We start from the raw sequence: 15,332 nt of genomic DNA, 5'->3' as shown, positions 1-15,332 counted from the left end.
AATCCAAGCTGTCTTACCATTCCAAGAAGGTCTAAGAGGGCCGAGTTCCAGAATGATGGTGAACCGCGAATGCTTTTCATGAACTTGACTGCTGTGTCTGTGCGAAGCATCTGGTCAATAGTGTTCTGGTTCTTCATCAGCCCTGCATTGATCCTCCTACCTTGAAATGTATGTCCTCGTGTCTGACGCAAATATATCTGTATATTATCGCTGACTTGCTTTGCTTCAACTGCGTATTGTGCAGCAAAGAGATAGTCAATATCTCTTGCAAACCTTCCGTCAACATGTAAAAGCCTTTGATTGAAATACCTTCTAATGGTGATGTCTTTCTGATGCTTCTCACTGAATCCCCCATGACCATACGGATATTTTGCAGGATTTGCGAGGACTTCAAAATGTACGTCAGTAAGGAAAGGGCATGGCCGCTGATGTTCACCCGGTGCGACAGAATAAGTACTCTCACCATCCACAACTTCTTCCTCTTGCAGTAGAGAGTCATATGGAATACCTCGTAATTTACATGTTTCTTCAGCAGCGACTCTATCCTCTTCGTCTTCTAACTCCTGTCTCATCTCCAGTCTTACCTCAGCCTCAGCTTCCTCTAGTGCAACATAGTGCAGCTCTCCCATGAGTCCGAGTGTAACGGTAGTCTGACTAATTCCCTGTTGTGGCTGAATAGTGTGTGTGCAATGTGTTGAAGAGACTGCTATGACTTCAATGTTCACCTTCAGCATGTCAGCGACACCTTTCACTGCCAAGTGGTTAGCCCATTCTCCTCTTCTTAACCCATCTACATAGACTTGAAATTGCTGATGCTGTTGTGAGATGGAATTGTCTCCACGTAATGTGTCAATATTGTCCGGAAATGTGTGGAAGCCGGAATACAGATCTATGTGCTCTGTACTTTTAAAGTAATCTACAAGGCGTGTTCTTATCTCTGGTCCACTGACAACTTGAAGTCCAGCGGTACGGAGACACAATGACATAGCATGGAAGAAACAGTTTCCATCACGTGGGACATCCCTTATCTTCAAATTTCTCATTTTTGCCAAATAATCTAATGTCGCATAGTAAACATCAAGAGATGAAGTGGTTACAGAGGCAGGGCATGCAGTCAAACTGCTTCCTGTGTCATGAACTGTGTTCTCGAGATCTCCTTCATCTATGTTCTGTTCACGAACATTGTTTGTCATTGCGTCCCACAAATCACCTTCACTGTCTTTCCACTGACTTTCCCAGTCTTTGCAAATAGAGATATCCCTATACAGCGGATTGTTCTCTTGTAGCCATCGTAGTGCTTTCATTACACACTGGGGGGCGAATGCATTGGTGCATATAGTGGCCTTTGTAGCAAAGTTTTCTTTTCAGCTTAAATGGAACCACTTCTGCTGATTCTGGTAGTCTGGGCAGTAAGGATATTACTGGCTGCAACTTAGATGGTACGTTGACAGCACTGCCGTGGATGGCCTATTGACCTCCTCTGGGCAGCCCCACCATCTTCATGAATGCAATTCTTTGGCTAATTAGCCTGAGCTCTAGGGGTTGTAAATCTTTCAATTCGTCCGGAATGACATCAAGTTCCATATCATTTATCCACGATTGGGTAGGAACATTTCCTTGCTTAAGGGCTGAATGGCAAGTCCTACATATCCAAGATTTTCCATTAGTTTTCATGTCATTTCCAAAGTTGAGTATTTTCTCTATGACCTGATTAGATGAATAGTTACTGGCCTTGAACTCCAGGACTGTACATCTGTAGAGGAGTCTACAGCAGGAAATGCAGGTATAAATTGGGCCGTCTGCTATTTTAGTGTGGAAAGCGGTGGCACATTCTTCAATCGTCATTTCTTTGTTTTGCTTATTTTTTCTACTTTGTTGCATTTCAATTCTATTAGCTGCACGCCGTTTCTGAGTAGCCTCTTCGGTTTCTTCTCTCCTTTTTTTTTCCATGTTCGCCCTCACATCTGCACGTCGTTTCTGAGTAGACTCTTCGGTTTCTTCTCTTCTTCTTTTGTTCGCGGTCGCCCTCATTTCTGCACGTCGTTTCTGAGTAGCCTCTTCGGTTTCTTCTCTTCTTCTTTGGTTCGCGGTCGCCCTCATTCCTGCACGTCGTTTCTGAGTAGCCTCTTCGGTTTCTTCTCTTCTTCTTTGGTTCGCGTTCGCCCTCATTCCTGCACGTCTTTTCTGAGTAGCCTCTTCGGTTTCTTCTCTCTTTTTTTTCTGCATGTTCGCCCTCACATCTGCACGTCGTTTCTGAGTAGCCTCTTCGGTTTCTTCTCTCCTTTTTTTCTGCATGTTCGCCCTCACATCTGCACGTCGTTTCTGAGTAGCCTCTTCGGTTTCTTCTCTTCGTCTTTTGTTCTCGCATAGCCTCATTTCTGCACGTCTTTTCTGAGTAGGTTCTTGTGTTTCTGCTCTTCTCTTTCTGTGCCTGTAGGCCCTCATATTTGGAAGTCGTTCGTTAGTTGTCACTTTTGTCTCTTTTGATCGGTATTGCTGCATTTTTGCCTTCTTGTATGCCCGTTGTGCCTCAGCATCTTCTGGTGTTAAGTGTGCTGTTTTTCTCTTCCTGGAAGCAGCTCTCTGTTTTCGTTTTTGCTCTACGCTTTTAAACTTTGACCGAGGCATACATGATACTGTAGTTCCTGATGTAATGACTCAGATACTTTTCCCAAGTGACTGTTTTCAAATAAAAATAAAATGAGCCGTTACATGGTACATAATAAGTCTTACATGGGAAAGAAGAATAGAATAATATTCCTTTAAGTAGTGCAATAGTTGTAGATTTTGGGAAATTAGCAATTGGTAAATATATGTTGTACGCCTTTTACATAATATCACATCAAAATAGAGGTGTTTATTTCATAAAAATGTACTGTTTCAACTTTAGCTCTGGTTTTCTCATGCTCCCATTTATTACCTCCTTGAAATGTCATGGATGTTATATTTTACCCTGCGTTTGTCTGTCTGTGTGTAAACAAGATAACTTGTCACTGACACATGTCATGACGTTGAAAGCTATCTACCACTAAAATGTCAAGACTGTATCATGTCCGGAACAAGAGATACGTTGAAAAACTGCTATGATAGATTATTATATCTATTATGCAAAATTATCGGCGACCTCATACCTCCATGAAATATTCAGAGCTTTTGTTAATTTTATGCAAATGACTTACACATTTACATGATGTATGCATGGTGATGTTCATCACTGACTAACATACACATGTCACAAGTATAAAACTCCCATCATTATCATTAGGCGAATTTCCCATTTTTGCATATATTATGCAAATCAGTTCCTCATTTGCATATTTGGTAGCTGCTCATGTACCACTTATCATAATGTACATGTGTTACATTTATTGAAGTCCAGTTATTGAAATAATGGAATTATACAATTTCCTCTTTAACTATGCAAATAAAGTCCTCATTTGCATACCATGTATATCATTATGAACATCTTTGCCTAAGCTACCTGCTTACCTAAAATTATGGCAATCCATCATTCTTTTCTGCAGTTATTCTCTTTTGAATGTCTTGACAAAATGCCCCTGCAGAAAAATTCAAAATTAAATTAAATGTTAGGGGGCTGAAACTTGCCCCACTTTGTCATGACGCTAAAAGCTGTCTATCACCAAAATGGCAAGACTATATCATGTCCTGGACGAAAGATACACAGAAAAAAACTGCTATGATAGAATATGCTCATTAATTATGCAAATGCAATTCAATTTTGCATAATTAATACTTTATTTTGTACAACATTGTCTAAAGTACCTACAAACCAGAAATCATGAAAATCCGTTGTTCCCGTCTTGAATTATCCTCTTCAGAAGTTTTTGACAAAAATGCCCCTGCTATCCCAAAACTAGATGCTAGGGGGCCCAAACTTATGTCATTTCTTCCTGAGCACAAGAGCTATCTAATACTCAAAAATCGTGACCATAGCATGTTCAGAACACCGAGATACCAAAACCGGAAGTTGCGCTGCGGTACCAAGGGGAGCAGCTAGGGGGCCCAAAAATCTAATCATTTCCAGCTTTCATCACACACTACCAACACACCAAGTATGGAACCAATCCACCCAACCGTTCATGAGTTATTTTGTTTACACACACAGACAAGTACGCAGGGTAAAATATAACCTCCATGACATTTCATGGAGGTAAATATAACCTCCATGACATTCCATGCAAGTAACTACAGTGAAGTACAGACATAACTGTTGCAAGTTTTAAAGCAAGTTGACACTTGTCTAATTCACAGCTGAAAAGCTTCCAAGGCCCCTGTTCACCATCATTAATCACTTCCATGACCTGGATGTGTCACCCCTGCAGGGGCAGCATATACGAGGTCAGGGCAGGTCAGGGGATCCCGGGAAGGGACTTTTCAATTCTGTTGCTTTTACAAATAAAACAAATTCCTGTTTTGCCTGTCCTCAAATCTCTGCCATCCTCTGCCACCTATCTTCAATGCTGACATCACACATTTTCTATAGATGTATTGCTAACCAAGTATAGACTCACATGCACAGTCGTTAGTAAAAGAATGAAGTAAAACTCAAAGTGGACGTACCTTGTAAATAATGTTCATTCTGCTTTTCTATCGCCCATAAGGTGCATGTGGCCCTAGGCACTTCACAATACAAAACAGTCCGGCCCGTAGAGCTCTTGTATGTAGTACTCTCTCCCCAAGCACGATTCTGACAGCAACAAGCAAGCACAGTTCGATACCCGGGTATTTTGTCGGAGGATACAACTTTGGACAAGTGAAGCTTTGTCTTACCAATGTGATTGACAGGTACATAAACAGGATCCAGATGTGGTGGCAGAAATAAGCAAAGCCCTGTTTCCCGTGTGAAGGGATGTTACTTTTTCATACATTGACTAGTTCATTTGTGTATTACCTTATTTCTTAAATACCCCTTGCCCTTAGTCAATGAATCGAGTATGAACTTACAGCAAAAAGGGTGAACTTAAATTAATTATCCGTTACAACAGGTGTATTAATTGTTTTTGTAATTAATTATGCAGTTATGGTAGAAATTTGCATAAATCATATTACTTTATCATCTCCTTCACCCTAATAACAGACGTATACGATCGAATGCCACAAGTAATTAATTCCGCCATTTACCATAATGGGATTATGGCATTTTCTCAGTAATTATGCAAACTAGGTCTTTATTTTGCATGATAGATATCTACTAATATTCTTCTCTTTCTCATTTACAAATGTCACATGTTGCAATGACCTGAGCGTGTTTAGACCATTTCATAATTAATTATGCAAATTAGATTCCAATTTGCATAATTGATACGTAAATATATGAAGCATTACTTAAGCTATGTACATACCAAAAATCATGACAATCCGTCAACTCCTTCTTGAGTTATTCCCTTTCAAAATCTGACACTAAACCTGCCATGCAGTTCCCAGTTAACAAGCTGCTAGGGGGCCCAAACCTATACCACTTACTCTCGACATCAAGAGCTATCCACCACTTAAAAATCATTGCCGCAGCATGTCCAGAACTCGAAATATCAAACCAGGAAGTTCCGCTGCAGTACCGTAACTGGCCGCTAGGGGGCCCAGAATCTAATCGTTTCCAGGTCTCAACAAGACCTACCCACATACCGAATATTAATACAATCCATCCAGGCGTTCTTGAGTTATGATGGTCTTCTACAGACATAGAAACAAACATACATACATACATACACACATACACAACTACCCAAAACATAACCTTCTTGGCAAAGGTAATAAACTAGTTTAAGCTGCAGCTGCCGATCAGAACAAACGAGCAATCAGAGTGCATGGATAGCAAAGGCCGTACCAATATGTTTCCCTTGCCGGGAAATATAATTATTAAACTTTTGTCATACGTCAATAATGTGTTTTAAGAAAGTTGTCTTGTTAGAATGATTTTTTTTACATTTAGACTCAATGTCAGTGTTTTTCTACAGCTTCTACCACCTGCACCAATGAATACATGGAGCTGTCAATTCCCAAGGATCAACTGACTAACATCGACCAGGGCAGTCTTCACTGGAAGCCAGACCAGAACTGTGGTGCCACAGCTAACAGCACCCACTACATTTTCCGTACAGACCTGTACAGCTGTGGAACTCAGGTATTGTGTACTAATAAGGGCAGTGTAACCAGAACTGTGGTGCCACAACTAACGGCACTCACTACATTTTCCGTACAGACCTGTGCCGCTCTGGCACCTAGGTAATGTGTACTAATAAGGTCAGTGTAACCAGAACTGTGGTGCTTTAACTAACCCCACCCACTACATTTTCCGTACAGACCTGTACCGCTGTGGCACTCAGGTAATGTATACTAATAAGCTTGTAACCAGAACTGTAGTGCCATAACTAACGGCACCCGCTACATTTACCGTACAGACCTTTACCTCTGTTGTACTCAGGTAGTGTGAATAACCAGATAGGCAGTATAACCAGAAATGTGATGCCACAACTAACGGCACTTACTACATATTTAGTATCAAGATGTGTACTGTTGAGGCATTTAATGCATTCTATTTTTCTAAAGCAAAACAATTTGGCTTTGGCTTTTGGCAATAAAATTCAATTACACAGATGAGAATTAATTCATATTTTTCGCCAGGCAACCTTCGGCTCAACGTACGTCACATTCCTGAACAGAATCAACATCCTAGGTATCCACCCAAACAGTGGGGTCATCACCCGAGAGGACGACATTTGGATCACCTCAAAGTAAGTTCAAAATCTTATTTCTTAATATCACGCCAGCTCTCTGGCAAATTCACAAGTTAAACGGTGTTTGATTTGTAATATTTTAATGATTATTATTTACAATCCTTACGCCAATAAATCTAAACACACTTCTAAGAATTTTGCTCTTTTAACCCTATCCAGACTGGGCTTTTTTGGCCTTCCCTGGCCTGGGGGGGGGGGGGGGGGGGCTCATTCCACCCCCCCGTTCGTATTTTTAAAAAGGGTTACTGGACGAACCCCAAATTTGCGGGGGGGGTTTTGCCCCCCCATTTTTAAAATTCCCGAAATTTTTATGGCATTGGGACGGAAAATGACGGCCTTTATTGAAATTTTTGGGTAAAACAAGGGAATTTCAAAAAAACCCAAATAACTCACTCAAAACGTTACCAATAAAGTTTTCTTATTAATATTTAAGTGTTATAAGACTTCTGTTGTCAAAAGCCGACGCAACGATGTCAAAAGGACGTCATAGAATGACGTCATCTGTAGTTTAGCTATCCGCCATCTTGGATTGTCAACCTTAAATTTTTCAAGATACATTTTTTTCAATATATAACGCTAAAACCCCATGGAAATGGATTAAAAACGTTCACATGAATGTTTTCTGTAAGAAAATACCACATAGTGATGAAATCTGAGTGAAAATAAGCTTGTTATACTTTAAATCATGATATTGTCGGCCATCTTGGATTTTGACCGATTACGTCATCTCATTAGCATAATTTATGAATATTTATTTATAAATGTCTAACTAAGATGTGTTAGATATTAAAGATATATGAAAAGAAGTTTAGTTTAGCAAGAAAATCTTGAAATCCCATTGTTTAAACCAAAATTAGTGATTTTCGTAAAATTTGCCTTTCAGAAACCCGTTGCCATGGCAACACGAAAAATCACAAACTTACTCAGTTTATTTTTTAAATTGTTGCCAACAATATTTTAGGAAAACTCACCAAGTTTGGTTGTTCTAGCACAAGCCGTTTGGGAGCTATAGGAGGTCAAAGTTGGCGCGGACACTTTTAGCCCCCCTCCCCCAGTCTGGATAGGGTTAATACATTTTGTAATCTGACTTCATTACCTGAAACCTGTACTAATATAAAATATCAATTGAATAAATAATTTGCTAAGAGTGCTAGATGTAGCTTTCTACACTACTGCCTGTCCTATTTGTATCGAAAACGTTTAAAAATGATCTACTCATATTCTTCCAAAAGCTAACAAAAATGCTACTTTTGATTCTATTGTGCCATGTCATTACGTAGGAAGAATATTTGACATTCAGCAAGTACGTACCTTTCAATAATTATAGTTTATCGGAAGTTTAAAAAACATAAATATTTTTGGATAAAACTTGCACGTAATTATCCACATACAGATGCAAGTACGAGCGCCAGGAGTGGGTGGACTCCACCTTCCTGCCCATCCCGGGTGGACTGAACTTTACGGAGGAGGGGTTCGGGCAGCTGGAGGTCCGTCTCTCCATGTTTCCCACACATCAGTACCAGAATCCATACCGGGGTAGTCAGTATCCCATTCATCTCAGGATGCGACAGCACATCTACATGCAGCTGGAGGTACAGGGGCACGGGCAGAAACTCTCCGTCTTGGCACTGAACTGTAAGGCTACCATGTCACCTCGACCCGACGACACTCCGCAGTATCAACTCATCAAGGACGGGTAGGTAGTAATGTCTGCTGAGCTTATTCTGGATAGTCTGAGTTCTTTGAGGTAGGGGGGTACCCCCAGTGTCATTCGGGTTTTACAGCTAGCTAGCTTCAAGTCTAACAACCTGCTCTTCCAAAATATATACTGAAGCAAAGTAACTGTGTATTGGGTGAGAATATCCTTCTAGCTACAAGACCAACTGAGTTTCGTTTGTTCAACGTCCTGACTTCGGTAAATTGGAGTGAAAAACATGATGTTTTGCTGTCAAACATAATGCACAAAATTGTGCATTTTTGCGTTGGACGAGCCCATTGAAATAATTTTTGATAAAAACGATCAAGGTTGTAAAATTATTTATCTACGGCGCGCGGCATTACAATTGCGCTTAAACAACACAAGCAATCAAGGACAAAGGTTTAAAGTCAACGGGGATGGATATTAGGAAAGTGGACACGGGCCCAAACACATTTCAAACCCCCAAAAAAAACACATCACTTCGCAGCAGACTGTAAAAAAATTCAACTCAAACCCAGACCCTCGAAACCCTTTCGTTACTTTTTTTTTTTTGCCGGAATCGCGGAAGAACTGGGGTGTGCATCGTTACGCAAAAGATAATTTCATGACGGTTATACTTCTTTACCACTTTGATGAAATGCATCAAACCTAACGGAATAATGTTAATGCTGCCCTTACATAGTATTCATTCAGACCCCATGTGTCATCATGTGATGAAGCTCCATGATTGTCATCGATTATCTCTCATGATATTAGCCATACACTTGTCTGCAAAAACAGCCCTTTGAAAGACAATCACTAATTCTTATTCTTTATTTTGTTATTTTTTTTCTTTTTCCAGATGTGCTTCTGACTCCACTCTGCATTACTACAACATTAACGACCACAGCAAGGAACGCTTTGGTTTTGAGGCGTTCCGCTTTATCAAGGACCTGAAGACAGTGTATGTGCACTGTGAAGTGATGGTCTGCGACGGCGCTGATTCTAGGTCTCGCTGCGCACAGGTTTGTTTCCTAATTCACCATAACGAGTATCAAAAGCGTAAGGACTAATGTAGACAGCCCTACCTCAGGGCCGATTGTTAATTTTTTTCGAGTTCTAAGCATGTCACTCTCTATCCAGGTCTGAGCGCTTGCCTTCTAATTCTCACACATGTCACATGTTTAAAAACACACGCCATCAAAGGAAACAATTTACATTGCATTTGAACGTATGAGGCAACAGAAAATTGAAGAAATGTAGTTTAAATATTATTTATTCCAAGACGTTAAGTGTCCACTTTTTTACTATAGGCCTTGATTGTTTCTTAATCACACATCATTGTTTTCTCCAGGGTTGCGTCAAGAGGGGTAAAAGAGCTACTGGAGAGAAGACCGACATGACGGGACGTCACATGATTTACCAGGGACCAATCATTCTGGATGATGACAAAGAAGGTACGTGTTTTTTTCTAACATGACTGACTGACTTTTTTTCTTGACAACACCAGCGTTCTAATATAATAGTGTTAAGATGTTGCAACGCAATTAAAAACTCACGATGTAACTGTAAGAAGCAACCATGCCTTTTCTGTCCAATCTATAGACGCATAAATCTTTAGACGTTGGCTATCAGAAAATAGTGTTGAACATGATTGACGTGGTTTAGATATAGAAAATTAGAGAAAAGAAATGAAAGCAATTTGCTTTAATTGACTAATTGATGATTTTACCTGCAGAAACCCTGCGCCTGACGAGTGACCAGGAGACTGCCTCTGGCCACCAAAACGCACCCTGGGCCATGCTGGCTGCAGGAGGAGGGCTGATGGCGCTCGCCCTTGTCGTGATGGGCGCCGCCATCGTGCTGAAGTGGTCCCGCCGTGAGGAGTGGGCCTACCAGGGTCTGCCTAACATGGCGGAAGACGGGGAGTAAGGGATAACCACGAGGCCAGCGAGGCTGGTGTTATGTTTAACACCCTTTAACGTCAGTATGCCGTGATGTGCCTTGCAGCCTTCAGTTCTGAATACGGTTGAACGATTCCTTGTGAAAACCAGTCGGGCAACATCTTTGACAGGTTGCCACAATTCGTCATTTGTATTTTGATAAAGTTCAAAACATTAGCCCGTAATGTTTTAGCTAAGAGTATTATATTCCAGACTATTTTCTGTGTTAATCTATCATTAATGGAAACTTTGAGGAAATTTCTGGATGTATTTTGATGGATTAACTTTTAGTAATATATTTTCGGTAGAAATGGATAAAACAAGTTACTTCTGAGTGCAAAAAATGACAAAACATGCAGGTATATTGCAGCCTGAGTACCAAGTTGTTTATTTCAAGATCAGTGTGTTGCCGGTGTGGCTTATCTGCTGTTGGGCTCAGAACCAAGAGGTTCTTAGTACGAAACTCGCCATGCCTTCTTTTTGCCTTTGACGTTTGATATTTTACACAACTGTCGATCAAGTGACGCCAATCAAGCCTCTTTATTGATGTGTCAAAAAATATTAAAGTGGCCGGGCCCAAAATCTTTTTTTTTCAGTGCGCCAGTGTATACTGGTTTTAGTGCGCCAATGTGACATTATATATGTGGCAACCCATGCCAAAAAGTACAATACGATTGTTTTCGTTTCATTGTCACCACCCTTGCATGCTGGCACTAACTACAGCATTGGGGATCCAAGCCGGATAGCTTTAAATAATGCCCTTACGTACTTAAAAAAACTACATTTCATCCAGAAATTTTACTCATGTTTCAATTAAGAGACCAAGACGTTTTTGCTAAGCAATAAGTTTGTAATGGCATCTTGGGAACATTTTTGGATGACGCTTTGCGACGACGTATTGTCGACGTCTCTATAGGAAATTAGGCCAAAATGCAATTAAACTTCTTCAGTACTTTCTATACGACACCGCTCGCTTAAAAAAGGCAATATATATTTGAATCAAAATTCTCAAAAATATTAATTTTAGAAATTGTCTTAAGTCACACCAGATTTATTGTTTTTAACAATGCAAACCACATGCTTTAAAGGTCATTCAAAAATGTTGCACAAGTTGCCAATTTTCTTAGGATATCGTGCAAAGTAAACGTACATTTTATAGCGCTCTGAGGAAGATTTTGAATGGCATTCTGGATCAAATTTACTTAATTCTGAAAACACCAATACGACTCTATATTTCATTTTAAAAAACACAGTTCTATAAATTTGAATGTTAGTTCCACAAAATTCATGTGCAAATGGTTAAACACGTGTGGCTTACAACTCCTGAAGAACTTAGTCATCCTTCAAAATGTACTCATTATCTAGACATTCTGCTAATGAAAACTCTACAATTTTAACTGACCAGGCCTGTTTATATATCATCCAATCCAGTGTTGATTTGATCCAAAATGTAGAAAATTAAGTGTAGTGAGAGAGAAGGGGAGAGAGAGAGAGAGAGAGAGAGAGAGAGAGAGAGAGAGAGAGAGAGAGAGAGAGAGAGAGAGAGAGAGAGAGATAGCAACACAGCTTGAACACCATCTAGACATAAGAAAATTTATATTTTACTCCAGAGGTGTTTAGTGACCAGATTCTGATCCATAATCATATGAAGTCAAGTAAATTTGTTAAAGTTGTGTTCGTAGGATTTGTGATTGTTCTTACTTCATCAAAACAAACTACCAGTAGGTAAATATAATAATGGGTCGTTATTGTTATGTAAGGATCGTCTGTATGGTAGAAAAACTATTTTATTAATAGGATATTCTGTAAAAAAATAAGAGGGGCTGGAAGCATTGTACACTGAAAATGGACAATGTCTTTGTGGTACATGCACGTTTGAAAAAGGTAAAAAGACAATGTCAGCAACTCTGGCCGTTTTTGTATTACTTCACAGAATACGCAAACCCTACGAATACGTTTCTTAATTAGTAATTTCAAGTGATTGCTTCAATAAGGGCGACATAATGAAGTACATGATCTAAGCTATGAGTTGATAAAGATGTTGACTAGCTACACAACCTAACAGGCCCTGTTTTATACTTTAAGACAGCTGATTCTTTTCTGAAACTGCTATAATCAAGAAATAGGAAAAAATTAACTACTACATACTATACTGAACTTTAAATCATGTGCAGCTTTTACTAGGGAAACCTGTAACATTATCGTTGTAATAAGCAACAATGCCAAGAGGCCTTGCGTCATCAATACGTCACAGTGTACGAACCTAAGACTGTGTTCAAGCAATTTCCTCGATAAATGGAGTAATTGTAGTGTGTAGATTTTTGTGTGAATAAAAGACATCTGCATGTCAAAATGTTATCGTTTTGTTTCATTTAATGGGAGATATGTGTGCAAGTCACCACATTAACATTTAGCTACTAGAGTAGTCAAATGAATAGGATTTGTCTAAAGATATAGAAATCGCTCATGCCTACTTCCATTATGACACAATCTAATGAAGTATATCTTTACATTAATGCACAACAGAACAGTAAGATTTTCCCATGATGTCTTTCAGTTAAGAGTTGACACCGAAGAAGCCTACTAGAGCCCTCTTGTGATATTGTTTACCTGCTGAATAGGCGAATAAAAAATAACAGCTGCATCATTGTTTATTTGCTCAAAATCAATCATTCATATGTTTGCTCTTATTAAGAAGGCAGTATAGACACCTAACGCTGGCCACAAGGGATCGGGGATTTCTTTTTTCTTTTAACTTTTGTCGCTTATCTTCCAACAAATAGTAAAGTATTCTTTATTCAAAGATAAGGAAATAGATATTCTTGGTCATGTCGGTCATACGTGGCCGAACAAGCAAGGGGTATACAAGTATACGCAATGCAACATTGCACATAGTGCAACACAATAGCATAACTCAGAACATTGCACTATTACACTACAGTCGTTAAAGATTAACAACCTACTAGAAAGTGTATTTGCATTTATTAACATTTTAGGCCACAGCAAGTAAATTTTTTGGATGACATCAGCGCGCGCATTAATTATCGCCTGATTTCAGAATATTTTTTTTCTTCTGCTGGGATGGTCAACATGACGATAAAGTAGAACCCTACACCCTCTTAAACCCTAAAAAATGTACTCGAATAGCCACTGTCTCTGACTTTCTCTCACATACAGCCCCTCTATATCTAAAATTAAAAAAATTAAATATGCACATGCCAATAAGTTGCAAATTAGTATATTCACGTTTAACTTCCATTCCAGCAAGGTCTCCGATGTATTGGAAAATTTTCTAAACCCTAATTCACTTGTTCACTATCATACTAGGCAAGGAAATCAACTACATACTTCTCTCTTCCGAATATCATTAGCGCAGTCCGTAAAATACAGATGTGTCACAATACGGGACAACCATCAGACAAATATAAAAAAAACCTCTTCTTTCTTACATTTAAAAGTGCCTTAAAAAACCATCTTATAAACCACCCTTGTCGCTTACAGTAGTATTATCATATTTCAATTCATATTACTATTATTACTTTATTATCTTTTCTTGTATTATTAAAACACATGTGTAAGTTAATCTTTCTTATTTATGGATTTTACTGACCGTATAATTTTGCTTAGGAGGAGGTCATAGCACAAACTGTGAAAGGTTTCCCCCTCCTGCTGCACCTGTTTTTATACATTATTTTTGGTATTTCTTATGTATTTTGACGTTGTGCAAATAGATATACAGACAAGCAAATCTTTGCTTCATCCTCTATATAACCGATTTTTTAATTCATAGAAATAAACGGATGAACCTCGTCGTGCCTAGCGTCTTTTACGTACTCATATACCTTTCCCGACTATTCTCTGAGATATATTCCGATTTAGACAAAGACAACATTCACACAAAGAACACCCATCAGTCAAACTAAAAGACAGACTAATGAGTATTTCCGACAAGTCAAAGCGTCAGAAAAAAGTCAAGTTAAACTTTGCTTTTGCTATTGCACTTTGTCCACCAATGGGTAGGTGGCGCTTTCCGGTCTAAAATGACTTCGCGATTAATTACCTCTCAAAGGCTAAATTCCTTCACTTATAACACCAAATCTTTCAGAGATTTTGGAGATGGCAGTATTCTTTTGTATAAAATATTATCTTATCAATAAATGAAAGTTAGGGTCTAATTCATGTTTTACTCCGAGTGTGTAGTCTAAAAGAGATCCGAGCCAAAAAATAATCGGCTGCGTGTTTTAAGCGGTGATCCCCGTTCAGCCGGCCGAACTGATCTCAATGCTTGTTTGTAACTAAAGCAAATAGCAGGTAAAGTTTGGCAAACACGCGCTTGGTCGGAGGTACACAGTCCTAAGCTATAAGTGGCACGGTTGTGCATTAAGGCAACAGCAAGTAGATTTTAAGGATGACATCCTTGCTCTCATTAATTTTCGCCTCATCAGCTTTTGCAACCCCTTTCAGAACAAAAAGACCAGTAGAATAGTAAATCTGTCCATATAAAAAGAACGCTAATTGACTATGCCCCTTGTCCTGGGCCTAACCATAATCTAGGATTTTGAAAGTGCTGGCAGCCTGGACTTTTGTAATTGAAACACAGCTACCAGTCAGCTGTATTAAGTTTGCAGTGTTTGCGCGACTTAGTTTTATGGGCAGTGCGGCTCCTCAGTACACGATGCCTAACAGAAACTGCTGTAGGGGTTGTTCTGAAACGTGTCATTGTTGCTCAATGGTGCGTATCGCGGGGACGCTGTTATGCTTCACTTCCCCTTGCACTTGCCTCAACCCATGCCCACTGCGTCCATGTTGTCACTAACAACGTGGCCAAACCATAGCGGTCATTGCTTTTGCGAAATGAAGCAGAACGGAAATTCATTGTGCTTAAAGGGCACCTTTGTCAAGAACCCCGCCATCCATATAATGTTGATAAAAGCCCCTTCACACGAGGGCAAGAAT

At 39.4% G+C, this 15,332-nt stretch overlaps 1 protein-coding gene across 1 annotated transcript in view; it reads left to right on the top strand.

The window, feature by feature from the left end:
* The window catches only part of LOC118423143, a 46,449-nt gene extending 35,278 nt beyond the window's left edge, over positions 1-11,171 (top strand). Inside the window, exons 19-24 of the mRNA XM_035831149.1 lie at positions 5,976-6,142; positions 6,643-6,752; positions 8,149-8,451; positions 9,296-9,458; positions 9,788-9,890; positions 10,172-11,171. Of these exons, the coding sequence (XP_035687042.1) occupies positions 5,976-6,142; positions 6,643-6,752; positions 8,149-8,451; positions 9,296-9,458; positions 9,788-9,890; positions 10,172-10,365 (1,040 nt within the window). The 3' untranslated portion in view covers positions 10,366-11,171. The remainder of the gene's footprint in view (positions 1-5,975; positions 6,143-6,642; positions 6,753-8,148; positions 8,452-9,295; positions 9,459-9,787; positions 9,891-10,171) is intronic.
* Positions 11,172-15,332: the final 4,161 nt, after the last annotated feature.

The sequence above is a fragment of the Branchiostoma floridae genome, chromosome 9, assembly GCF_000003815.2.
Source record: "Branchiostoma floridae strain S238N-H82 chromosome 9, Bfl_VNyyK, whole genome shotgun sequence".
Taxonomy (NCBI): domain Eukaryota; kingdom Metazoa; phylum Chordata; class Leptocardii; order Amphioxiformes; family Branchiostomatidae; genus Branchiostoma; species Branchiostoma floridae.
Note: the sequence above shows the minus strand (reverse complement) of the source record. Positions and strands in the feature narration are given on the sequence as shown.